Source organism: Schizosaccharomyces cryophilus (genome assembly GCF_000004155.1).
Source record: "Schizosaccharomyces cryophilus OY26 unplaced genomic scaffold supercont4.3, whole genome shotgun sequence".
NCBI lineage: Eukaryota > Fungi > Ascomycota > Schizosaccharomycetes > Schizosaccharomycetales > Schizosaccharomycetaceae > Schizosaccharomyces > Schizosaccharomyces cryophilus.
In genome coordinates this window covers 921,311-946,016 of record NW_013185626.1, presented here as the reverse complement: position 1 = coordinate 946,016, position 24,706 = coordinate 921,311, and the positions used below count along the sequence as shown (strand labels likewise).

Below are 24,706 nucleotides of genomic sequence, written 5' to 3'. Positions count from 1 at the left end.
ACTATACGGAGTATTTTCCCGTGACAGAATATAGTGTTAACGATTAAGTTGTAATATTTCTTATTTATATACTTCGTATGATAATCATTGTTTCCACAAGAAAAATATGGTGTATCTAGTTTACACTCTGAAATGAAAACATTAATATTTATTTACAGTGAATTTATAAACAAAAATGACAGAGTAATTGATATTTATATTGTACAATAAGCACAATGTATGCGGTAAAGGGCGGAAAAGAGCGACATGAAACGTACAAAACTTTCACAAGAAAAAGCCTCTTGCTAAACTGATTGGTATACCATCAGGGAATAGATTGAAAGGGATATTCAATCATCAAGGAGAAAAGACATTATACACGAAAGAAAAAAAAAGTCATAAACAGTACAACATATTAGGCAAATGTTGTGAATTGGACAAAAATTAACTGATTTCTCTCCCCTAAGTAAAACGATAGCTTCCATTTTATGAGCAGATGGATTCAAACTCATAAAGCTTCAGCTGAAGTTGTACAACTTTAGGGTATTGTTTCATCAAAATCGTATTTAGCAATTTTGCTAATGTGGAGATGGCGAGGGGTCACTTCATGGCTTTATAACGTTCTTCAACTGAATGAACATAATAAACCATAAAGACGGTTCCTATTATTAAACATATTAATTATATATAACATAATCAACGCTCAACAAACATTTGTTCGCTTTCCCCAGAGTAAACAAACAAATGCATTTTTTGGCAGGATCCAGTTGTGCTTAGACGAACGAACATGACCTTTTAATCTGACTCACTGCTCTCACTTTCATGATCGCTTTCAGCAGATTCGGATGTTCTATCGTACTCTTGGGAATGTCCTGTAGGTGTATCGGACGCTTTGCCAGCAAAACGATCCAATTGCTGCTGTAAACGTCGAATTTTGTCTGCTTGTTCAGTTTCAGATAGCACTCGGCCTTTCTTTTTCTCGTGTCTGGATGGCATCAACGTAGGTGAAGGAGGATCAGAGGAAGTTGCTTCAGGTTTACAGACAAACCGATAAATGCGATGAAAAGTTTCTGGCTTCATATTTCCAACGTCAATTTCAATTTCATCGGTATCCCGTAACCAAGGCATTTCTTCTCTTAAAATTTCAGCAACTGCGGACAGCTGTTCTGCAGTTAAATAATTACATCTCTCAGCCAACTCAGTTTGCATAGCATATGTGATAGGGCCGTACTCTTTATTAGAGTCACGGCGCCGAGGCTTACGCATGCGTTTCATCTTCTTTGCTTTCATAGCTTCTAAAGTGTCCTGGAGCATAGAAATTTGTTTATCCACGGCGGCAAATTTATCACCGTTAACTTCTTCTTCTGATAGAAAAGCATCTTCATCGCCATTCTCATATAATAAGGCAGCTGTCTCAGCAGCTTGTTGCTTAACAAGAGTGGCATCATCATACTTAGGACGAGCATTCCACTTTTCATTAAACAGATTCTCAAGTTGCCGGCCCATAAGATGAACGGGAGTTCCAGGAGGATTATACGTAAAACAGTTTTCAAGCATCAATCGTACATCTGACTCAAATTCATCGGGAACTTCGTATTCGTTTTTACTAAGTTTTGCTTGAATAGTACCCAAATCCATCGGATGCTTTATAACGTCGAAATAATCGGGACAATCACTAACCACTGGATCTACTGGCTGATAAAAAGGGAAGACAAACGGTTCGTACTGTCGCTTATAAAGTTCCTTTAATATTGTTGTACAGTACCGCATTTGAGAATTGTTCTTTCGGCGTCTCGGCTTGCCTTCAATAAGCGGTGGAGTAGTATTCGAGGGAATGGTAGAAGGAGGAGCCGAAGAAATGGAAGGACGAGACGCGGAAGAGACAGATGAGCTCCTTCGAGTTCGCGTAGAAGCGGCGGATGTTGGGGCCGCTGCAACAGCAGCAGGAGCCGGTGATGCCTTTTGCTTGGGTTTTTTGGACACCGGAGCCGGTGCTTGATCAGGATCGGGTAATTGCTTCAATTGGCGTTCAAACACCGTCTGCAAGCTTTTACCCATGGATCCGACTGGGGAATTCGTACCGTTGTATAAAAAGCAATTAGAGAACATCAAATTCATGTCATCGATAAATTCTTGCGGTAAGGAATATATGCGGTTGTTTATTTTTTTCTCAATGGTTCCTAAATCCATGGGATGTTTAATGATGTTGGGATAATCGGGAACATTTTGTTTGACGGGATCTACTGGGGCACGAAAAGGCGCTGAATCTTTGGTTCGCTTGAGCTGACGAACAATCGCGGCACAATACTTTTGTTGAGCAGGAGGCATTCCTTCCCCTCGCTGCTTTTTCTCAACCGGTTCCTGGGATTGCGATAGACTTTGGAACTGGGATTCAGAAGGTTCTTCTGATTTTACCACGGAGTCTTTCGGCGGTTCAGCGATTTCATTCACCTGTTTCCCGGAAACATCTCGTTTCCTTGAACTAGTATTTCTTTCTTCTGTTTTTACTGGGAATTTCGACGGTTCTGAACCGCTATTATCATCGTTTACGGCCTCAGTTTCCATAGAAAATTGTTCTTCATTCGATTCGGATTTGACATCATTACCGTGCGACTCGCCGCTCATGTTCTGGTACGATCCCAGCAATAATGTTGTGGTTGGCGAAGGACAGGTTCAAAATCCAAGGTGTCAGCACAACCGAAACAAGTCACGTGACGCTTGAGAAAAATCTAGGCTCTTCTCTTAAAAAAAATACAGAAATGCGTCTTATTTCCCTGGAAATGTTCCTTTTAGAAGTGTAAAATATGAACTGCGATTTTGCCTTGCTTTTCTCGGCTATCTTTTTCTGGCTCTTTCTTTTTACTATGCATACGCTAGATGGTTGGTCTTACTAAAGAAATTGCTCCAAGCTGTATAGGGTAATGCGTTACAATTGTATAAATCGACTAACGTATTCTTTGTTTTATCGTTAGTAAATAAACATGACAAATCTTTACGTAGTACTTCTTTTGAAAGAATTGAAGTGTAGCAATTGTTTCAGACATTTCAAGTCATTTTTTATTGAGAACTATCGATTCAAGAGCTGCTTTGATTACACTTTTGTCTTGCTATATTGCTTTGGATAATTCCAATTCTTACGTAGAAAGAAATACTCGACATTAAAATAGAAGGAAAGTCCATATGTATATAGAAAACCAGTACTTTATCGAACTTTTGGAAATTCTTTGCACTTTGTAGAAAGCAAATCATATCAAACGAAATTATGAATATCCATTGAGGATATTCTGTAAGAGTAACTTCCTTTGCCTACGAGAAAAGTAGAAAAAGAACTCGACCTTGTACCTTTTTACCTCTTTGACTTTCTTTTTCTTCTTGCTATCATAAATGCTTCATGAATAAAGCTGTATTCTTCTTCCTTCATTTATTTACGCTATAGTGGAATTTACCGAGCTTCATAGTGTCTTCTTATTACACTATTCCTGTCTCCGGCAAGGAACCAACAATTCCCAAAACCAACTTACAAATATGTCGTATTATTACCAAGAAGAACAAGTGGAAAATAACCAGGAATTGAAAAATGACCTTCCTTGGTTGGCGGATAGTATTCATGATGGTCGTTCCAAGGTCTATTGTGCATTGGGATTTGCAGGCTTGAAATTGGAGAACGCATTTGGATGGATTTTGTCGAAAGAACGTAAAACACTCTCCATCGCTAAGCAAGAAATCTTTTCTTCAGATGAAAGGAAGCTTCCTGGAATTGCCTATGTCGCGGTTGGTGGTATGGCAGGAAATATTTTTGCTAGGAATAGGATTGCCCCTACTCGCTGGCTTGTCACTACTTTGGCGACTGCTGGAACATTTGTCTATTGTTTTCCAAAGACTTCAAGAAAGTTGGGAGTATTTACTGAGACCCGCTTCCCTGCGTTACGTGAACGCCGAGAGCAACTGTGTCAGCAAACTCGCCAAACCCTTCAAAATACTGAAACCTCTGTGAATAGGTACGCTGAACTAGCTCAAAACCAATATCAGGATTTAGTAAATCGTATTTATAAACATTAGTCTTTCCTCTACTTGGTAAATTTGCCTTGCCATGCGTTCATGGCCTCTGGTATGATGATCAACTGTTATGATCTATTCTTTATCTTTTTCTATCTTTCTGGTATACATAACACTTCCCCTCTCTTTTTCGCTTTGTTCTTATGATAATAGTTTGGATGCATAGAAACCATTGTCATTGTTAGGCAAAGCGGTTTCAGCGTTTTTCTCAGTAACGTAAGTAGCAATTTAATTTTAAAGTTTCTATGCAAATAAATACAATTGATGCTGTAAACAAGGAATCCTATAAATTTCGAAAGGTATATTGATGAAAGTTACCTATACAGCCTAACGTATATATTATTTTTCCTATTTGTCTGAAACGTCTACGGCCATACCTAGGCGAAAACACCAGTTCCCGTCCGATCACTGCAGTTAAGCGTCTGAGGGCCTCGTTAGTACTATGGTTGGAGACAACATGGGAATCCGGGGTGCTGTAGGCTTCTCTTTTTGTTTTATTTTTACCATTTAAAAGATATCAGATTAATCTTTTTATTCTCCTGTGGATGGTCTTCTACACTCGTTTCATGTTTGTTTACTTGATGTGTAAACAAACATACATCCTGAACAGGTGTAAATTGAGGTAGAGTTTTGGTCCTTTTCGATTAGGCAAACATATGCATTTCAGAAGCATTCCAAACAGCATTCTTTCTAAACTCCCGAGCTTCGCTTCATATGAAGGAATGCTAAACAGGATCTCAATTCAGTTTAGAGTAGCAAAGATGAAACGAGTATCCTTGGATGTATCAAATGCTTTACGAAACTGCTTCCCAGTCATTTTGTTACCGTTTTCCTCTATTGAACTTCCATCAAAAGTTATTCTTATTGGCCATCAAGTTCATGTCCCATTAAATCCATATTCCTTTTGCATCTCTAGAAAAAAGGATTATTTTTTTGTTTGTTCTTGGTGTTTTCGCCAATCTTTTTTTGAGTTCGGTTCCTCTGATTCCCTTTTTTTTTCTAATTTTCTTTTCTTTTCTTTTGTTCTGGTCCTTTCCTTTTTTAATTCCCTTTTTAATTCATAGTCTTCTCCTGCAAGGTTATTGTGCTTTTGATTTTTGTTTCTATCCTAAAATGCAACTGCAACATGCAAGAGACTGTATCGTATCTGCTATTTTTATTTACGTACGTGTTGAATTCGTCCGTTCAGCAACGACCATGAGATAGGAGGGATTGAGAACAGACTCAAAGGATGCTTGCATTCCTTACTCAATCATTTCTCTCAATAGTGCTATTGAATCTGTCGACCTTCAACAAGCTTTTGGGTCTGTGTTCCAATAACGAATCGAGTAGAATTGATTTAACCAAAAGATGAAGAGCTGCATCTGGGTATGAAAGACAATTCGCTTCTTTCTAAAAACAGGTTGGTCCTTTTCTCAGGGAATCCAGCATTGTGTTTTCGTCAATAAGTGAGACGTCACAAGTAATTCCAAAAGTATCCTAGGGCAAATCGAGTAGCTCTTTGTCGCTAGGCCGCTTTTCTAGTTGTATTTGTTTATTTATTTGAGGATCGCTCAACGTTGCATTCCTTGACCAAAGGTAACTTGTTTATTTTTAAATATATAGAAAATTTATCTTCAATACATTAAGTTTTTTTTTCTTATGTTCTGAAACAAGATCAAATAACTTCATAAAAAGAGGTAAACAAAATACAATTTTTTATAAATTTGGTTTGTTTTTTTTAACTTCAACATATGACACTATGCCTGAGTGGTTAAAGGGATAGACTAGAAATCTATTGCGGTCTCCGCGCGCAGGTTCAAATCCTGCTGGTGTCGTTTTTCTTTTTTAGCTGTTCGTGAATGAATAAACAAAAATACAATTACTACAAAAAGCCTTGTTTATGAAAGCATGCGTTACTCCATTTGGGATAATTCTACTTTTCGAGAAGAAGCAATCAGCCATGACAAGTATTTTAAAGGTCTATGAGCAGAGGGACCAAAGGAACAAGATTGCATTCACAACATCCTTTCTTACATAAATATACTCCTTTGATTTATCCCCCAGAACTACCACTACACAAGTTTATTTACTAGTGAAGGGCAAGGTGACTCGTAAACGCTCCGTAAAGTACGCTATGTAATTTAACAAAGAAAAGTGAAGGAGAAGATATACGTTCTGGCTTACCCCAAAAGAAATCAGAAAACTCTTCCTTCACCAAACTCACGCATTTAGACTTTTTAAGGGAATCTTTACGATTTTTTGACATGTCGGACAAATACGCATTTTCCTTGACTACCTTTTCCCCTAACGGTAAACTGGTTCAGATTGAATATGCATTGAATGCTGTAAATGCTGGTGTCACGTCAGTTGGTATCAAAGGTAAATAATTTTGATATTCAGTTTAGTAGAAGAGCTATGGAGCTTTATAATGAGAATTACTTGACTTTGTCAATGTGTATATGGGACAGAGGATGCTAATGCATTGTTTTAGCTACAAATGGAGTTGTTTTAGCTACAGAAAAGAAACCTACTACGGATTTGGCTATTGGAAGTTCTTTAGAGAAAGTTTGTAAAATCACTCCCGATATTGGAATGGTAAGGACAGGACTGGATATTCTTTTCTTTGCAGAAAAGCTAAACGGAGCTCTGCGTGAGTTTTCGTATGAAAGAGTCATAAATTTTGCATGGAAAATTAGTTTAAACTTTTTTTTTTTTTTCTATATCTATAGTTGCTAACATGTTGTTCAACAGGTTTACAGTGGAATGGGTCCTGATTTCCGTGTTCTTGTAGACAAATCTAGAAAGGTCGCCCAAACTGCTTACAAAAATGTCTTTAACGCATACCCACCCACGAAAATCCTTGTCCAAGAAATTGCTTCTGTGATGCAAGAGTCAACTCAATCTGGTGGTGTTCGTCCCTTTGGTGTCAGTCTTTTAGTTGCCGGAATGGACGAAAACGGCCCTGCTTTGTACCAAGTTGATCCCTCTGGCACTTACTTTGCTTGGAAAGCTACGGCCATTGGCAAGTCTTCTACAGCTGCTAAGACCTTTTTAGAGAAACGCTACAACAATGAGATTGAATTGGATGATGCTGTCCATACTGCTATTCTTGCCTTGAAAGAAACGTTTGAAGGCGAGTTAAATGAAGACAGCATTGAAATAGCTATCGCCGCCAACAGACCCACTGAAAGCGGTATTGAGGGTGTCCCTGGTGGTCATTTTTACAGATTGACTGAATCTGAAATCCGTGATTACCTCGATCAAGTATAAACGTGGTGTATCCTCTTTGAAGCCTTTCCTTTGTTTGATTCTTCTTAATAAAAAAATCTCTTACGCTTTCGCCGCTTGCATTGACGCTATTACCCTACATTCTCCTTCTCCGTTTCCTGCTCTACACATCCTTTCTAATTGCACTAGTCAACCTGTATATGAATTCATGCCGGATAAGGATCCTAGTCCTTTCAACTTTGTTGTTGTTCTTCATTTGTTTGAAGGCGTTTCGTGTTGGGACTCTTATGTAGCATCATATCTTTATGCGTTTTATTTTTCTTGATGGGGTGGCTCAGGAATGTTCGAGATACGTTGCTTGCGTAGCTTTATCTTGAGCTTTATTTTCCATGATATGATAGATTTACGATTCCCTCTATTCTCAATTGAAAGCTTTGATCTATTATATATTTGTTTAACATACATAAGCCCATCTGTCCATATATCATCTATTCATTGAAGTAGTAACAACTAGTAACCGATCCTATCTATACATGTCATTCTTTTTGTAAAATCATAAAACACACGGGAGGGATTCTTTAAAATAGTTAATTTTTTGCATTTTTTCTTCGTTCTGCTGCTGCTAATAGCAAATCTCTCTTGTGGTCTCTCTGATCTTCGTCCGTAGCTTCATCGATTTGAGGAGTATAAGTTGCTTGTTCACTCACATAACGACCTGGTTTTGACATAACGTCAGCGGCATCTGCTTCGTTGGTAAGTTGTCGGAAGAGCTCCCAGAAAGAAGCATCATGTTCTCCATGAACATTGTGTGACAACTCGTGAATAAGTGTGCTTTTCACAGTTTTGTAGTCTCGAAACCCATCATACTGATCTGTCCGCAATCGAAGTTCAATATGGGCACCATGGTTATGGTTCAAACCCAATGTTTTCGAGTCATGTTGGGTATGCTCTGCGGGATCCATTTCAGTTAGCAGAGAGACTGTCCATTGATGTGAATTCATAATTCGTTGAATACCGGCATCATCACGCAGACGTTCAAGGTATTTCAAAGCTCTGTCTTTAAAAGGATAATCAAGCACATGGAGTTGATTGAATGTGTATGGGGATGCTTGTTTAGGGGACGACCGAGGTTTCTTTGGCTTCAAAGCATAAGAACTGGCAACATTTTTTCTAGGAGAATTGAGTTGCGATATAGTCTCGTTGATCAAGTTTGCATTTTTATTTACAATGGTCATAATTTTTGCCTTGTCTTTGACAACATCTTGCAACTTGGATTCGTTTGACAATGACCCTTTATAAAGAAGCTTGATTTGATCTGGCGAAAATCCTATTTCCTGGCTCAATTTTTCTTTTGCTGACCAAATAGTATCTTCTTCATGAAAAGAAAGTGAAGTGACATTTCCTGCGTACGTAAATCGCAATTCCATACTTGAAAAGCAAGTGTATAGAAACAAATTTACACTGTTGGATGAATTCTATTCTTCAAAAAATTTTGCAAACCTTCAATATACAAGCAAAAGTACAAGAGATATATTAAAGGAATGTAACACTTGAATGACTAAGCTATGGTGGAAGGATAGAGGCGTTTGCTTACCAATTGTAAGAATAGCCACAATACTGGAAACTAAATGTTGGATATTTTTTCTAGAGGATTCTTTCGTAAAGAAAATTAACTCGCATTGTTGAGTGATAAAATGGTCTCTAGTGAGTCGAGCGAATATACATGAAAGAAACAATAAACAAGTCGATCAGTAAGCTTTTATAATAATGGTAGACAAACAAAGATTACAATTTGCGTAGATTACAAACCTCTTAGCCTACGTATGACTAAGCTGTATCAATCAATCACTACACAGATTTTCAATGAAGTTTGTATAAAGAAGTGTTGAATATCATATTCAGGATATTCATTAAGCTAAAATTGATAGACTAATGAAAGGGGAGTTCTTGACAAAGAGAGTAGCAAGGTTCTTCTCCTTGGTAAATGTAGAAGAGATTGTTGATAGAAAATGCTTTCGTTATACAGTGCACAAAAAAGCTCGAAATTTTTTTCGTTTTTTTTATCAAAAAATTCGGTTCTCTCATCATTACCAAGGTGTACTTTCGAACAACATTGTCATTTCATTTACAAATCGACAGGAAAAATACCGTTATCACGCTGCTCATCCCAACGCTCAACCCAGTCTAAATCCATGTTAATTATCCGCACATAGCTTGAATTATTAAAAAATGAAGTCGTTCTCACATACCCATAGGACATAAGGATTGGAAAGCATGCCAAAATTGCTTACAAGGGACAAAGTCCTCACCCTTAGCGTTAATGCAACGATGATAATCAATGTAATTTTGGAAGCAGTCTATTTGAAGAGTTAGTTAGTATTCTACTATTCTGCAAAAGGGCGGAAGTATCTTCAACGTTTCGTATCCGGCCTCTTAACCATTCTAAATCAATCAAGACATACGCTTCGTTTGATTTGTATTGGGGAATCTAAAACAAACGTCCTGTTTAGTCATTTCCATTCCAAACTTCAAGTGTTTTCTAACATTAGATATACCTTGCATCAAAACCAACTAAACACCAAGTTAGAAATCAATTTAATAGCCTAACAAAAGTCTTACCAGTTCCAAAGGTGAATCTTTGAGGAGTTTCTTGTTCTTCTTGTTCAGCCATCTTGTTTTTCTTAGAGAAGAGTTGAAGGGGGAGTTAGCAGAGGATAGGTTGGTCAAGGCAGAAGCCTACACAATAAGGGTGTTGAGGATAAAAAAGAACCTTTCGAAAACTCTTGTTGATTTTCTTTTATTCCACGTTAAAAAATCCTTTATGTTTTCGTATTTTTTGTTTTCAAGAACGAGCTGTTGATTTCCGTACCGGGATACCCATACATAGATCAAAGCTTCTCCAAGACAGAAATTCTGAGACGAGATTGTTAAGTTCTTTGGTTTTCTTCCTTTATTCCGAGTGAAACGAAGAGGACTTGTGCACCTCGCTCTTGCTTTAAAAAGGTAGGAACAGAGGGTTCGTTATTAAATTCTTCTTTAGAAAGAAAACAAGAAAAGATGGAATCTTTAGCTCCTCTGTACATCTCAAGTCGTTCCTATCCGATACAAGTTGATCTGCTTGGCTGTGAACTCAGTCTGCATCCTGGAACTTTTGGATGTTTCAAAATAGAAGAGGATTCTAAAGTTTGCAATTCTAAAAATGACACTATTTTTTAAGAAAGAACATTTCACAGGATCCAATTGGCAGCCACACTTGCATTTCTTTCAACTGGGTCGAAGGGCTTCAACTTCTATCCACTGAATACAGGTTCTCCTTATCCTCATCGTCATGCTCATCATCATCACCATCCACATCCTTCGTTTATTCTATCTTCATAAACCGGTTGCACTTGCTTTTGCCAATACGTTCTTATTGTTTTTCATTCTCCATTGTTTACTAAGGAAACTTCCTTGTGCTTCGGTAGTAAGTAATTGAAGAACAGTAAGCTAGAATCAAGAGATGCTGAAAGTAAATGGAATGTACTGAATAAAAAAAGCAAAACATATGCTGAACTTCTGTTTCCTTTCTTACCCGTCACACGAAAGCTAGTATCATCTTACTCAAGGCGTAATTGCGTTCTCATTCACTCTTCCAATCCGAGAGAAAGCCAAAGAAAACGCCGTGGTCATTGAAAGCTCTTGAATGAATAGCTTCCTTTGCATTTTTGTAAGATCTTTACAGTCTCTGAAGCGATTTCTTCCCATATATCATACTAAGACATGAACAATGCATCTCATGGATAGAGAACTCTAAGGAGTGATTTACTGCAATACACCATTGGATTTGTCAGTTGTCTTCTTCAAATCTCATTTTAAGCAATTGGACTTGCTACTTCTACAGGGCATTTTCTCGCTTTTATTTCTTTTTTTATTTTTTTTTCGCTCTTGCTGAACATTTCTTCTTTACAGGAAAAATTTCAGGCACTTTTTGGTAAAGGGTTTATTTTTGACGAAACCTCGTTCTCTCGTACAGTTTTGGAATTTCTTTTAGTTATACAATGAAGGTAAGGATCTATTCAACTTTTCATGGCCAAGAGCCAAAGCGATAGAAGTCCGGCGGAACTATTTGTTTCGATCGGTATCTTTCGTCCACTGTCTATTTCACCACTTGACTTTATACATGAAAGGGCTTGGGATATTTGTGTCTTCTTAAAAAAAAAAAACAATCTAGCATTGCGAATGGTCTTACTAACATTCACGTGTTAGATTTACCCTAGTTTAGAGCAAGCGGAGCAACTTGTTAAAGAACACAATGCTACCAAGGTTCCCATTTATGGTGTTATTCCTGCTGATTTGCTTACTCCATCCATTGCCTATTTAAAGCTTTCTCAGGGCAAGCGCTATTCTTACATTTTGGAAAGTGTTTCTCAGGGAGAAAATGTGTCTCGTTATAGCTTCATTGGTAGTCCATACAGAGTGCTCATGGCCAATGGATTTGAAGATCCTTTAGCTCGTCTCGAACGTGAGTTGAAAGAGGTAAAGGTTGCTCCTGTCCCAGGTCTTCCTTCTTTTAGTGGTGGTGCAGTTGGTTATGTTTCTTATGACTGTATCAAGTACTTTGAACCTACTACCAATGTACCTGCTCAAGACACTCTTAATTTACCAGAGGCTCTTTTCTTCATGACGGATGATTTGATTGCCTTTGATCATGCCTATCAAACTGTCAAAATCATCTCTCATATCTGCATCGATCAAGGAAGGCCTGTCGAAGAAGCTTATGAAGCCGCAATGTTCAAGATCAATATGATTCACAAGAAACTTGATGCTTCAGAAATTCCTCTACCTCCACAAAAAAACATCCATCTTGGATATGAAGCCAAATCGAACACTGGCGAAGAAGGCTACAAGAATTTTGTTTCTACTTTGAAAAAGCATATTCATCAAGGTGATATATTCCAAGCCGTTCCTAGTCAGCGTCTTTCTCGGCCTACTGACTTACATCCCTTCAATTTGTATCGTCACTTGCGTACTGTCAATCCTTCTCCTTATATGTTTTATCTTAATTGTGATGAGTTTGATATTATTGGTGCCTCTCCTGAGCTCTTGGTCAAATCGGAAGATGGCCGCATTATCAACCATCCTATTGCCGGTACTGTTCCTCGAGGAAAGACTCAAGAACAAGATGAAGCTCTTGCAAATGAGTTGCTTTCCAGTGTTAAAGATCGTGCAGAACATGTTATGCTTGTAGATCTTGCAAGAAACGATGTAAACCGCGTATGTAATTTGGATACTACTCATGTTGATCGATTGATGACAATTGAGAAGTTTTCTCATGTTCAGCACTTGGTTTCTCAGGTTTCTGGCGTGCTCAGAGAAGGAAAAACCAGATTTGATGCCTTCCGTAGTATATTCCCTGCAGGAACTGTTAGTGGATCTCCCAAAGTGCGTGCGATTCAACTAGTTGCTGGCTTAGAAAAGGAAAAGCGTGGTATATATGCTGGTGCCGTTGGTCATTGGGGATACAAAGAGGATCAAATGGACACTTGCATTGCTATTCGTACCATGGTATACAAGGATGGAGTTTTACATTTGCAAGCCGGCGGCGGCATCGTGTTTGATTCTGATGAGCAAGCTGAGTATATTGAGACTATCAATAAACTCAGGTCTAACGTTACAGCAATTGACGAAGCAGAAAAACTTTACGCGAAGTCGCAAAATGAGTAAATACTAGCAATGAGGTAAAGAATGAGTACGTTATAAAAATAAAAAAGCTCAGTGTTAGGAAGTTTCAATGCAATAATAATATAGAGTTGATAAAAGTACATGTTCGAAGTTCATTTTAAATTTCAATAGCATAGATTCTATTTTCAAATGTAATTCAAGTACAAACACAGAGAATATGTAGAAATGTTACCGTCTGTAAAAAGCAGGAACAATGTAAAGCATGCTGTATGGTGCGCCATGTGTTTATTATGTATCCCACTCAACCCATAAAGTATATGAATGAACAACAGCAAGACCGATATATATTCGAATTTAGATAAGACGAAAATAGGGTATCCATGTGAATTGCTATCTAATAAATTTCCAAAGAAGGAAACCAAAAAAAGTGTTAGTCTAAGGAGTAACAAAGGCTAAAAAAGAGGGAAATATTAAATGAGTTAAAGCGTCCAAGCTTTTTATTAAACATTTTATAAAAAGTCAAAAATAATAATACAAGTCCTGCATCTGAAATTTCTACAAACGTTAGTGTAGAAATGAGATAATTGAGGTGTGCCTTCTCTTATCGTAAAACTACCAAGCAGCATCTCCTCCATTTTGATAAGGAGACCAATTCATTTCCGGATTCTCATCCATGGGGATCTCATTAGCAGTCATTTGAGCAGGTTGTTCTTCATCTAAATCACGAACCAAAACCGCAAGCTTCTCTTGTAAAACCCGCAAACCTTGAACCATAATTTCGTTGGGAGGGATTGAGCCAACGCCCTCAACTTCCATGTAAAACCGTCTCGGTTCTTCTTGGTAATTGATTGCTTCTCCTTCACGAGGAGGTTCTTCCCAATCTGCATTTTTACTCTTAGGCCATTCAGCGTCAGCGTCATTTTCAAACCAGTAATCTGTATGCCGTAATTTATTCCAGGGGTCATATTCAAAGGCAACAGCGGCAGTTGGTGACCACTTAGCATGTTCTTTAGCAATACCCTTTTTCGCAATGCATCGAAGAGAAATTTCTTGCTCCTTGCGAAGCTTAGAAATTAAGGGTCCTCTAGCTTTAGGATCTGCGAGAATAGGTTGACCAAGTGTTGAGTTTGAAGACACAACGAGATCTCTTGCATATACCTCCATAGTACCTTCACCAAGGCACTTGGCATTCAAGTTCAATTCAACAGAACATTTAGCACAGTACTGATCGCAATCACAGTTTCTTGTGTATTCCAATCCGACTGGTGGAGGTTCATCGATGTTGGTACTATTCAAAGGAATCATACCAAGGCGATGTGCTAAAAATTCATCAGGCATAACAGACGTATTTACGTTGATTTCAACCAAATCAATTGCTTTTTCTGTTAAAAATTGTTCTTATCTAGATCTATTTTTATCTCATACCAACAGTAGGAATCTCTGCGAGAACGACGCGTCGCAAAGAATTTGCAATTCTGGCACTTGTTAACGTACTTTCCCTCCCGCTTCTTTACTTACGATAAATCAGTGTTTGTGAGAACAAAATCCACTGAGTTTTTACTTATATTTCGAATTGTTGTATGCGTTTCTGCATTCATTTTTTATTGGAATGTCTGGTCAAGGCCAACTTGACACGAAGCATACTACAGTCTAAACAAATCATTTAGTGACCCAGAGCGCAGTGCGTAAAACTTCCTTAAAAAGTATCAATGCTACCTGTATTAATTTATTTCCTGAACGAGAACGCAAACAAAACGCGTCTTTCCTTGAATTCACCAAAATCCAGACGAGTTGGAATTTGCATCACCTTTCGATTGAATAGAAGTTATTAAAGCATTACAGTAATCAATGCCTAAATCCTTCACAAAAATCAAGGCCATTTTGGAAAACGTTAGCGCGGGACAACTTGCTCTACCTTTACCAAAAAATGTTGTCGAGGTGCGTGTCCAGTATTCTCTAAATAGTAAAAATGGTCATATGGGGGCTAGGTATGTTTCCTGAAAAGCGAGGGAGATTGGAAATTTGATTTCATTGAGCTTGAAATAAGTTCAAAATTTGTCTCCGAATGCTTCTTGCTGTGGACAGTGTTTCGATGGAATCTCCATCTCTTCTACGTTGCTGTCATTTACTAACTAGATACTAGAAAATTTGTAAAGGAGTATCTCCCAAGCTTGAAATACCACAACGAGCATATCAAGTTTAACGTTGACCACAAGTTATCAAATGAGAAAGCTCCCTCTTTTTCCATTCATACGCCTGAAGGCCCATTGTTTAGCTATGGCATGAAGTTAAAGCATTCCAAAGCTATTTCCGATGATATAAAAGCAGAATTACTAAAACTCAACCGGCCAAAGCCAGAAGAAGCCTCATAAGGAATATAAGATAACTCTTGAATTTGTCGCTTAAGCCCAAGGCACTCTTTTTACGAATTATTTCTTGAGTTTATGGTCCAAATCTGGTCTTTCTTACTTTTTGTTCAACGATTTCATTCATAATCCCTTATTCTAATAGCATTTCTCTTGTTTGTGAATTAAAACATTTTCCATCGTGAAAGGTAAAACAGCGCTCTCAATCCTATCAATTCCTTTTGAAGAAACCGAGAGACAAAAGATAAAACTGTGAAATAGATAATTTGAAAATATCTTGTCGATATTAAATCAGTTCTGTTGAAGCTAAACTATCCTAATCTACTGGAGCGTACAACATTCCAACTCCTCTTGGAATATTGAGACCATCTGTCATGATTTGAAACAGCTCTTACCTTTAAATAAGTGCGGACAACGACATTTCTCCATACCTTTGTGAAAGACTTGTAAACTGGGCATCGTTTGCATATTTTGGTTCTGATGAATGTTACGGATATTGATATTTTTTTTCAACTGTATAACAATTCGGCCGTTTGGTCTAGTGGTATGATACCATCTTAGGGTGATGGTGGTCCTGGGTTCGATTCCCAGAACAGCCCAACTTTTTGTTTTGAATTTACACAGCTGTATTTCTAGCTGATATAAAATTCATTACACATATCATATTTAATGAAACCTGCGGACTAGCAAAGTCCCGGGTAGCTCAATCGGTTTAGAGCGTCTGACTCTTAAGCAGGTTATCAGAAGGTTGCGAGTTCGAGTCTCGCCTTGGGAGTTTACTTTTTTGTTGCTAAAAAAGTATGGGCGAATGCTGCCTATTGAGAACTGATGACAATAAAGAAGTGTTCTTGCGGATTTCATGAAAGAACGGTAAAGTACCACAAGATGCTCTGCTCAGCTTCTGCGTTGTGATAACCCTCACTTTATGACTCTGCTTTCTGTTCTTTTACCCTCAACTGTGTCAATTATAATTATATCGTACATGCTCCTCTAAATCTGCACTGAATCTGCACTCTGCTACTCTGTTCTTCAGGTAGACAGTTTTGCTTACACCCACAAGAAAACATTGACTGCAACAACCTTTTTTGGTCACATTTTCAGCACTGGATACAAAACTTCAAAAAAGCAAATGAATATGCTGTCAAAAATTATATATAAAGTCTCTAAGTGTATCGTTTATGCCGTCAAACAACTTACAGTTCAAATATCAAGGTACAATGTTACTTCATGTAAACACTGAAAAAATTCTTCATATTTCTCATTTTTTTTGCAGATCCTCTTTTTTTTTGAGATAAAATACAACTTGTATGCTTTGTTTCTTTTTGAGATCTCCATATATTATTTTTTTAATATAATAAGACAATTCGCGTCTTTGGTTTAGAGCATTGGCATGAAGGTTCCGGCGTTCTGGAAGCCGACAGAGCTTAACAATACTGTTGTTACAGACTATCCTATAATCCCTTCTCTGGATTCTTATCAATGGAGATATGTGTTGGAACATGATGTTTGTTACGAAGCTAGCATCTTTGACAAGATGGTCATGGAACTCGTGTACCATCCTGAAAGGACCAGTAGCGTGATTATGCGGACGGACATTTTACGAGACTCACAGAATGATTCGAGTCTATGCAAAGAATCCAAGGATGTTATTAAAAGTGACAGTTACCAAGTCTATCGTAGTATAGTTCGTCGAATTATCCCTCGAAATCAACAATTAGACGCTTGTATGGAGCAAGATACTATTTTATTGAAGGGAAGCAATGATCACAAGAGGATTCTACTGTACTTACCGAAGCTTGATCTATCTTTGGAGGAACCGTATAATCACTTACCCTATTATCATCCAGCAGTCGCAGGAGTTGCCCTGGAATACACCTCTACCAAACTTCGTGTTGCCTATTTATTGAATGCAATACATCAAAAAGAAATTTCAACGAGACTACAAAGAACAGCTAATATGCTCTTGATGGTTTTACACAAACATTGCAAGGGTTCTGTGGAAGGTTATGAAAAACGGATGCTGCATGACACTGTAGTTGAAAGGAATAATTTTCAGGATACTTATGTAGAACTAAAGAGGAAATACTCAAAAAAACTGATAGAAGGATGGGTTGAGAAAACGGATCCTGGGAAGCACGTTTTTGAAGATTTGGGCATTGCAGCTTTTTTGATAGAGCTCTGGAAGCAGATGTATTCATCAAAGAAATCATTTACTTTTGTTGACGTTGGGTGCGGAAATGGGCTTTTAGTGCATATTCTTCTTTCGGAAGGCTATCTTGGCTATGGGTTTGACGCTCGTGAAAGACGATCGTGGAAAACATATCCTGATTACGTTCAAGAAAATCTGTCTCAAAAAGTACTAGTACCATTTTTTCTTAAAGAAATTGAGGACCAACCACTTCCATTTATACCCGTCGAAAGTTTGACAATCCATGATGGAAGGTTCCCTGTGAATTCATTTATAATCGGTAATCATGCGGATGAATTGACACCCTACATTCCGATATTGGCCCGTTTAAATAAAAATTCTTCCTTCATGTCAATACCGTGCTGCGTTCATGATTTGACAGGCGCAAAGATATCTTGGTCCCTTCCGAAACCTCGAGACAAGAAGCACGGGGGCCGTTATGCTATGTACATTGAATGGATCCGCCAAATTTCCGAACGGTTTGACTGGAATATCGAAATTGAACCTTTACGAATTCCCAGTACTCGAAATTATGCCTTGATTGGACGATCTTCAAAACAAAATGCTTCATCCAACGATACAGAATTTCCTACTGAAGTTCTCAAAAAATTAATAGACGAAAACCATGGAGCCTCAGGATTTTTACAACATGCTATGCAAGTAGCAACGTCAAATTCAAGGTCTCATTGAACCCAGAGAACGTAACATGTACATATAGATTCTGAAGATCGCATTCGAGCCAAGATAAGATAACGTAAAACTGGGATAAGGTTCGCTTAAAGTGTGACTTGTTTTTAAAAAAATTACAAAACGGTCTGTTGTGAGGAAATTGACTTTAGCAACTCCACCACTCTCTGAGGCCGATATAGTTCGTGAGCTAGTGTTTATTTACTGGCCGTTCTATGAATTTTGGTCATTTAGTTTGGTGGTAGAGGAACCGCCATTGTATCTGCCAACCTGAGACTTTTAATGAAGAACTTGGTTCGTTAATATGGCTACATCTATTAATATGTAAATCCATTTGTTTATAGTTGCTATTAATACAACCTCTGTATATTTACTGATGTTTATAATTGGGGTAAAAACTTAAATAAAAGAACGTTTGATATTTTTGAATATTTATATGCAAGATGTATTGTACCATTGTCCAAAATCCTTTTACTTAAGGATTAACACTATATATCCTGTAAAGACTGTGAATTATTTTACTTCTAGTGTAAATTGTTCTGATGTGGTCTAACACTTATGTAAATTTTGAAAAGCTGTGCAACAATATCGAGGGAACAAGGAATGTAAATTCCTAAAATATATCATGTAGCCAATATATACTTCAATATAAAGAGCTTTAAAAATCAAGTTTTATCATGTACTCGACAACAGAAGTTCTGATGATGTGAACGTTGGTGTGGTGATAAACCATTACCTGGAAAAAGGCAACTCTTCAAAAACAGAAAAATGTTGTCTAAACGCGGGTATAATCCGGTCCAAGCAGAAACAAAAAAGAAGAAGAAAAGGGAGCAAAACAAGCTGCGTGAAGAACGAGCCAGGCGCTATGAAGAAAAACTATCACATAGAAATGTCGGACAACTGGAGCGTCAAATATCGGAATTGACTGCGTTAGAAGGATCCCAAGGTCTTAATGCTCATGATAAGCAAATTTTACAAAACTTACAAAAGGATTTGGCGGTCATACGAAAGAAAAATATACATGGTCATTCGGTGGGTAGGATCGAGTCTGAAAAAACAAAGGAAGAAGAGCGAAAGTTCAAGCCTAGACGTCCATTTATTCCCAAAAATCCAAAGAAAAGTGCTTATTATGATCCAGTGTTTAATCCGTATGGCGTACCTCCTCCGGGAATGCCATATCGCGAGAAAGAAGAAGAAAGCTCAGAGACAGATGAATCCGTAATTGATATTCCTATGCCAGAAGGAGAATACCCTTTTGTAGAAAAGAAGAAGAAGGATAAGAACAAGGTACGTAACATTGGAAGACGGCGAGATGAACCCCCATCGACAGCGGCAACCCCAATTAATGAACCATCGAATACCGCAGAAGCAGAAGATTCCCATAAAGCTGAGGCTCAAATAGAAGATGTGGTTACAGAGTATTCTGCTCAGCCAATTGTTCGCGATCTTCGAAAGGAAGCTACTCAGTTTCTCCCCGCAGCTGTGCGCAGTCAAAAGCGCAAGTCTAGGGAAGATGAATCGGCAGTCGCTCAAAATCATGCTGAAAAGAAACAAAATCAAGATCCAGACAACGAAATGAGTAAGTTTTATCAAGAACTTGGTGGAGCTTTATGACCCTAAGCCCTCGTCTACAACTTCGGTTTTCATGAGCAAACGATATGTATAATGGCGATTTGCTGATTCTGAATGTAAGCTCTTTTTCGTTCAATGAGCACTATTCTTATTGAAATATGACGATAAACCTGAAAAGAATAAAACACATCTAATTATGATAGACTTGTCTCCGTATCTATACTGAGGCTATTGAATAAAGCTACTAGTTCTTAACAATAATCTTAAGATTTCATTTCATAAGTCATTTTCAAAATCTGTTCTGCCTGACATTATTCTTCATTAACTTTTAAATGACCGAGCTCTCTCAGTCGAGCTGTACGACAGTCCTTCGGAGACCTGGTAGCATACTTTACTATTTAACTTGAAAGCAATACTTAGGTTTTTTTTTTTTCTTTCTGGTGTATTTTTACATCCTCTGTTTACATTCAATCTCACTCTTACACTGTCGTCACCTAAAACAAAACTCGGGTGCAATATCACGTCTAAGCAAAAAGATTCATTCCTAAAGGAATGGGTCGTTTGTTGTTAAACCTACAACCAGTTCCATGGGAAAAAGAAGGGTTGAATGATAATGAGCGAATACTGTCTTTTTTGGACTTTATACGACCGAAACCCACAGAGTTAGAGTATCGAAAGCAAATCGTACAGAAGCTTCAGGACTATTTGCAGAGAGTTCTTTCGAACCCAGAACTGCAAGAATATGGAAGCTTATATACTGGACTTTCTTTAAACATTAGTGATATCGACTTGTCTTTAAAGAGTCCCGCTGTTGGCGAAATGGACAAACGACGTGTTACGATGTTTTTGCGTACATATATGGATCCTAATACAGAGTTCCATTTTAGTGCACGAGTTCCACGCGTCTACTTACACGATGTGAGCGGTATTGCCATAGACTTGACATTTGCAAATGAAAACGCCTGCCTTAGTGCTGAATTACAGTCCACCTATTGTAGGAAAAACCCCGAGTATGGAACATTACTGATGTTGTTAAAACATTGGACTTATGAAAGAGATCTCGATTGTGTTCATCTTGGTGGAATTAGCAGCTGTGCACTCTCTTACATGCTAATCGGGTGGCTTGAAATGCGATACCACAAAAAGGATATATCATCGAAAGAGCGACCTTTACGATCTCTATTACAATCTTTTTTTCAATTTTGGGGCGCTGAATGGTGCTATGAGCTTTTCGTTTTGCGTCCATTGACTGGACAGATCGTGCCAAAGTTACAAAAAGGATGGTACGATGAAGCTAAACCAACTTTGTTATCCATAGAAGATCCATTGGATAAGGATAACGACATTGGTAAGCAATCCTTTCAGATAACCATGATTCAAGCTGCTTTTTTAGCTTCATACAATGAACTTCTATCTGATAAGGATTGGTTGAATACTTTTGCTATTACAGAAGCTGAACTCAAACTGTATGAAAAAACAAACAATGCAATGCATCCTCCATCCCTGGTCTCTCAGTATTGCGATGACGATGAGGAATTTTGATGGAATTAATACTTATTAAGTCGATTGATTCTATTGAAGATGAAGCGGTCCGGATGAATTTATAATGAGTTGGGATGATAACAATTGTCCATGTTTTATGTTACAAATACATTTTATTTATTAGCATTCGCTTTCGTGCAGAAAATTTGCATGGTCTATTCCTTGCTGACAAAGGTAGGAAGGAATGAAATCACTCAGATCCCAGAAATTGTAGTTCTTTTTTGTTTCCTGTTTTTGAAATGAAGATTACCGGCGAAATACCACTCGGTTTTGGTTTATCGGTATATTATTACATTCGAACTTGACAAGGACAGAAAACAAGAGTTGGTGAAACCAAAAGACATAAGAAAGTTAATTTCTTCTCCTTTTATATTTTATTTTGTTCTTCTTTCCTTTGATGGGAAAGAAAAACTGCTTCAGTACAGAGGATGGTTAAGAACGGCTGTGTCTTCGTTGCTGGACTCACTCAATTCTGTGAATCCTCGGCGTAAAAACCAATCTTTAGCATTCAACTTCTGAGGTAATTGAACGTAAATCTCCTTCGATCCAATATCCTTAGCGGTATTAACGGCATGCTCCAAAAGTTTAGTTCCCGCACCATACTTGCGGTATGCTGGCAACACGCCCAAAGAAAGAATTTGCACTTTACTGCTTTTATTATGAGTCTCCTTCTTGCATCGAACAGCTCCTACGCAAACGTTGTTGAAATACGCATATTGTGCTAAGGATCCAACTTGCACTGTTTCTTTATAATACTGAGGAGAAAACGAGCGAACACCTTCTGGAATCGTATTTTGATTAATTACCTCTAAAACCTTCAGGTTATTTGGATTAATAGTGTCTAACTCAATCATTTTTTTTCCTTCTCCGTCTTTTGTTTATGGATGCCTTTTTGGTGCTAAAAAATAATTTGGGCGCTTTGATATGCAACGGTAATTTAATCGAACGGACGTTAGGGTGTTTTGTAAAAGTCTATTGGAGTTCGCTGGATTTCGCTAAAATCCGAAAAACAATATGAGGATGTTGGTGATGGATGCATAGGCATTGGTATGCGTATTGAGGATTCTTCTGTTGCTTTTGAAAGGTCATTTCCATTTTTTAGCTCAGGATCTTCTTTAACTCTTTCAGAAGAAACATTTTCCAGCATGAACGAACTGAATGCTGGATCTTCTTTCTCGTATACTTTGTGATCACCCATAGCAGGTTGAGTATCTTGTTCATTTTGCTGAATTATTTGACCAAGCCATTTTGATTGATATTTGATTGCAGGCCATAATGTTCCAATCATACTCAAGAAATTCAAAAATCCCCAAATCGTTAGCACAGAAAATACGAGTCCCTGGATGATGATAATCAAAATTCCAATTATTACTTTACGGATGATATTTATATCAAATGCCATGGGAATTAACAAAACCATAGATATAAGGCGTGTTCCGTTAATCAAAAGCGCGCACATCATGCTGCAAGTTCCAAAGTAGGGGCGAAGTCCAATTAATAAACTAATTGCAACCACCTCAATTGCGAAGAGAATGATGGATTGGACTTTTCCATAGTTTTGAAGAAATGCTAATAGGAGACCTGAAATGGCGACTAGTACAAGGCGTACTATGAAGAAATACCAATGGCGATCCTTCAAGTTCAAATACATCCAACCCCACCATGTAAATACATGTGGGTCATTGATCGTTCCCTTTGAACCTTTTGTTAGAAACCGATTGGTATGGATTGCATTGGCTACCTCGAATAAACACCAAGCAAATAGTCCTGCAAACAAGGCAAGCAACGTAGCCGCGAGAATTATGGGTCCATATGCATCTGATAATGTAAATTGGAAAACAGCTAACACAATCAGGACCGGAAAGCAAATAAAAACCTATGATACATGTTAGAAGCCGGTTAGCATATATAAAGAACATACCCATTTCATAAGTGCATTAAAAAGGAGTCTTTTCCAATACTTCAACTCATACATGCAAGAAGAGGGACAAATTACTTGAGATTTTCGTAAGAGCGGGATGATACAAACGAAACCGATCACAATCCCCCCGATAATCCCAATTGAAATTGCAAACCATATCAGCGAAAGTGTAAACAAATTCGTGGAACAGGTATGAAGTCTATTCGCTAACCCTACCAGTCCGGAATATGTACCGACGATTGAATCTTCCGGGTTCGATGCAGTAGTGGTGCGACAATGTATACCGTCCTGATGTGAATTTAGTTTACCACCAGAATGCTTTCGAAGAGAATCTATACTATTGTCGAGCTGTCCGTTTGGAATCAGTCCTATAATCCATGCAAAATTACTAGCCCATGATACCAAAACTTTTGGTTGTTTGACTCCTACAGCTGCAGTAAGCACGATACACTGTAAAAGGTCTGTTATATATTGGATTGATGGCATGGAGTTTGTAATTACAGGCCGTAACATATAAATGCTGTGCTCCATGCCGATCAGATAAAAACCGAGGAAACCGGCAATGGCCAAAAAAAAAGAAACAATTGAAAGTGCCAAAATTACTCTGTTTTGAAACGTGTGACCATTATTTAAGGATGCCATGGCACATGAAAGAGGATTCGCCTTATTTATAGAAGAGTTTTCTAAATCCTCTGAACGATACATCCTAAAATTGATAAATCCTTCAAAATCAGGAATCGTCCAAGCTAGATTTGGAACCATTTTGACATCCTGAAGGCTAACTGGAAGGACACCATGAGCTCCAATCCTTGAATTTTTTGTCAATGGGCAAATATTTCCTAAGTTCATATCACATGGATCAAACGTGAATCTAGCACGTTGGCTACCATAGGCATCAACCGTTATTTCAAAGGTTACATTTGCATCTATGTTAGAATAACCCTCGATATTTAAAACGATAGACAAGTTGCGTGAGTAGTAACTCACATCAAATCTGTCGAAAGTCACTAAGGAATCTTGCATGCATGAAGTATATTCAGCAGTGTAAAGGCGATGATCTGGACGCTTTGCAATTCGGATTAATCCTTCTGAAGGAAGTATCAATCCACATATCAACGTTAAAAGCGCTATTAATACACATACCATTTTCTTCCTTTCATCAAGTTGAAATCGAACCGAAGCAAGACCTCTATTGTTTTTAAACTGAATTCTTCCTTTATGACCGCATCGTAACGATTTTCGGCCTCCTTAAGCAAAGTTCTTCTCAACTTGGAATGCTGTAAAATAATGGTAATGCTGACGAAATGAAAAGTTTCATTATTTTTAAATCTTAAAGGTAAGACCTTCTTACAAACTTAGATATGTACGTTCCATTTAATTAGTAATATGCTTAATCCATTTTATTTGCAGTTATGAATATGGGGTCAAGAATAAGTGCTTAAAAAAAAAGGCTAATTACTTTTATCAAACAGCGTTAAGGATAAAAAATCAAAAGAAACCAATAAAAAAGCCTTTTAAAGAGCA

The 24,706-nt window shown here is 37.8% G+C and overlaps 13 protein-coding genes and 4 non-coding genes across 17 annotated transcripts; 11 read left to right on the top strand and 6 right to left on the bottom strand.

The window, feature by feature from the left end:
• Nucleotides 1-17: 17 nt before the first annotated feature.
• Nucleotides 18-2,856, bottom strand: SPOG_00429 (Swr1 complex bromodomain subunit Brf1). Its single transcript, XM_013167938.1, has one exon. The coding sequence runs from the start codon at nucleotides 2,602-2,604 to the stop codon at nucleotides 775-777; it is 1,830 nt and encodes a 609-aa protein (XP_013023392.1). The 5' UTR covers nucleotides 2,605-2,856; the 3' UTR covers nucleotides 18-774.
• Nucleotides 2,857-3,386: 530 nt separating this feature from the next.
• SPOG_00428 (uncharacterized protein) lies at nucleotides 3,387-4,353 on the top strand. The gene has a single exon (XM_013167937.1). The coding sequence runs from the start codon at nucleotides 3,505-3,507 to the stop codon at nucleotides 4,036-4,038; it is 534 nt and encodes a 177-aa protein (XP_013023391.1). The 5' UTR covers nucleotides 3,387-3,504; the 3' UTR covers nucleotides 4,039-4,353.
• Nucleotides 4,354-4,402: 49 nt separating this feature from the next.
• Nucleotides 4,403-4,517, top strand: SPOG_16229. The gene has a single exon (XR_001203088.1). It is a non-coding gene; the product is annotated as a 5S ribosomal RNA (ribosomal RNA).
• Nucleotides 4,518-5,770: 1,253 nt separating this feature from the next.
• On the top strand, nucleotides 5,771-5,852 carry SPOG_16228. The gene has a single exon. It is a non-coding gene; the product is annotated as a tRNA-Ser (tRNA).
• A 360-nt stretch (nucleotides 5,853-6,212) lies between these two features.
• On the top strand, nucleotides 6,213-7,718 carry SPOG_00427 (20S proteasome component alpha 2). Its single transcript, XM_013167936.1, has 3 exons — nucleotides 6,213-6,396; nucleotides 6,509-6,612; nucleotides 6,769-7,718. Exons 1-3 carry the CDS (start codon nucleotides 6,282-6,284, stop codon nucleotides 7,285-7,287), a joined length of 738 nt encoding a protein of 245 aa, XP_013023390.1. The 5' UTR covers nucleotides 6,213-6,281; the 3' UTR covers nucleotides 7,288-7,718.
• SPOG_00426 (ubiquitin/metalloprotease fusion protein) lies at nucleotides 7,623-8,830 on the bottom strand. Its single transcript, XM_013167935.1, has one exon. The coding sequence runs from the start codon at nucleotides 8,670-8,672 to the stop codon at nucleotides 7,833-7,835; it is 840 nt and encodes a 279-aa protein (XP_013023389.1). The 5' UTR covers nucleotides 8,673-8,830; the 3' UTR covers nucleotides 7,623-7,832.
• Nucleotides 8,831-9,098: 268 nt separating this feature from the next.
• Nucleotides 9,099-10,356, bottom strand: SPOG_00425 (cytochrome c oxidase subunit VIb). The gene is made up of 5 exons (XM_013167934.1): nucleotides 9,865-10,356; nucleotides 9,801-9,816; nucleotides 9,708-9,733; nucleotides 9,495-9,602; nucleotides 9,099-9,429 (listed from the first exon to the last, which is right to left on the bottom strand). The coding sequence occupies exons 1-5, from the start codon at nucleotides 9,914-9,916 to the stop codon at nucleotides 9,371-9,373; spliced, it is 261 nt and encodes an 86-aa protein (XP_013023388.1). The 5' UTR covers nucleotides 9,917-10,356; the 3' UTR covers nucleotides 9,099-9,370.
• A 601-nt stretch (nucleotides 10,357-10,957) lies between these two features.
• Nucleotides 10,958-13,073, top strand: SPOG_00424 (anthranilate synthase component I). The gene is made up of 2 exons (XM_013167933.1): nucleotides 10,958-11,288; nucleotides 11,491-13,073. Exons 1-2 carry the CDS (start codon nucleotides 11,283-11,285, stop codon nucleotides 12,946-12,948), a joined length of 1,464 nt encoding a protein of 487 aa, XP_013023387.1. The 5' UTR covers nucleotides 10,958-11,282; the 3' UTR covers nucleotides 12,949-13,073.
• On the bottom strand, nucleotides 13,031-14,528 carry SPOG_00423 (RNA polymerase II subunit 3). The gene is made up of 3 exons (XM_013167932.1): nucleotides 14,425-14,528; nucleotides 14,332-14,381; nucleotides 13,031-14,282 (listed from the first exon to the last, which is right to left on the bottom strand). Exons 1-3 carry the CDS (start codon nucleotides 14,502-14,504, stop codon nucleotides 13,519-13,521), a joined length of 894 nt encoding a protein of 297 aa, XP_013023386.1. The 5' UTR covers nucleotides 14,505-14,528; the 3' UTR covers nucleotides 13,031-13,518.
• A 122-nt stretch (nucleotides 14,529-14,650) lies between these two features.
• Nucleotides 14,651-15,471, top strand: SPOG_00422 (ribosomal protein Mrp49). The gene is made up of 2 exons (XM_013167931.1): nucleotides 14,651-14,894; nucleotides 15,050-15,471. The coding sequence occupies exons 1-2, from the start codon at nucleotides 14,755-14,757 to the stop codon at nucleotides 15,276-15,278; spliced, it is 369 nt and encodes a 122-aa protein (XP_013023385.1). The 5' UTR covers nucleotides 14,651-14,754; the 3' UTR covers nucleotides 15,279-15,471.
• Nucleotides 15,472-15,799: 328 nt separating this feature from the next.
• Nucleotides 15,800-15,871, top strand: SPOG_16227. The gene has a single exon. It is a non-coding gene; the product is annotated as a tRNA-Pro (tRNA).
• A 93-nt stretch (nucleotides 15,872-15,964) lies between these two features.
• SPOG_16226 lies at nucleotides 15,965-16,047 on the top strand. The gene has a single exon. It is a non-coding gene; the product is annotated as a tRNA-Lys (tRNA).
• Nucleotides 16,048-16,489: 442 nt separating this feature from the next.
• SPOG_00421 (tRNA methyltransferase) lies at nucleotides 16,490-18,150 on the top strand (the record flags this gene model as incomplete). The annotated part of the gene is made up of 2 exons (XM_013167930.1): nucleotides 16,490-16,501; nucleotides 16,654-18,150. 2 exons carry the CDS (start codon nucleotides 16,490-16,492, stop codon nucleotides 18,148-18,150), a joined length of 1,509 nt encoding a protein of 502 aa, XP_013023384.1.
• Nucleotides 18,151-18,915: 765 nt separating this feature from the next.
• On the top strand, nucleotides 18,916-19,945 carry SPOG_00420 (ww domain binding protein 11; the record flags this gene model as incomplete). Its single annotated transcript, XM_013167929.1, has 2 exons — nucleotides 18,916-19,726; nucleotides 19,923-19,945. 2 exons carry the CDS (start codon nucleotides 18,916-18,918, stop codon nucleotides 19,943-19,945), a joined length of 834 nt encoding a protein of 277 aa, XP_013023383.1.
• Nucleotides 19,946-20,166: 221 nt separating this feature from the next.
• On the top strand, nucleotides 20,167-24,693 carry SPOG_00419 (poly(A) polymerase Cid12). The gene has a single exon (XM_013167928.1). It carries the CDS (start codon nucleotides 20,272-20,274, stop codon nucleotides 21,259-21,261), a length of 990 nt encoding a protein of 329 aa, XP_013023382.1. The 5' UTR covers nucleotides 20,167-20,271; the 3' UTR covers nucleotides 21,262-24,693.
• SPOG_00418 (N-acetyltransferase) lies at nucleotides 21,239-22,124 on the bottom strand. Its single transcript, XM_013167927.1, has one exon. It carries the CDS (start codon nucleotides 22,113-22,115, stop codon nucleotides 21,678-21,680), a length of 438 nt encoding a protein of 145 aa, XP_013023381.1. The 5' UTR covers nucleotides 22,116-22,124; the 3' UTR covers nucleotides 21,239-21,677.
• SPOG_00417 (Trp-like ion channel) lies at nucleotides 22,214-24,335 on the bottom strand (the record flags this gene model as incomplete). Its single annotated transcript, XM_013167926.1, has 2 exons — nucleotides 23,183-24,335; nucleotides 22,214-23,137 (listed from the first exon to the last, which is right to left on the bottom strand). Exons 1-2 carry the CDS (start codon nucleotides 24,326-24,328, stop codon nucleotides 22,214-22,216), a joined length of 2,070 nt encoding a protein of 689 aa, XP_013023380.1. The 5' UTR covers nucleotides 24,329-24,335.
• Nucleotides 24,694-24,706: the final 13 nt, after the last annotated feature.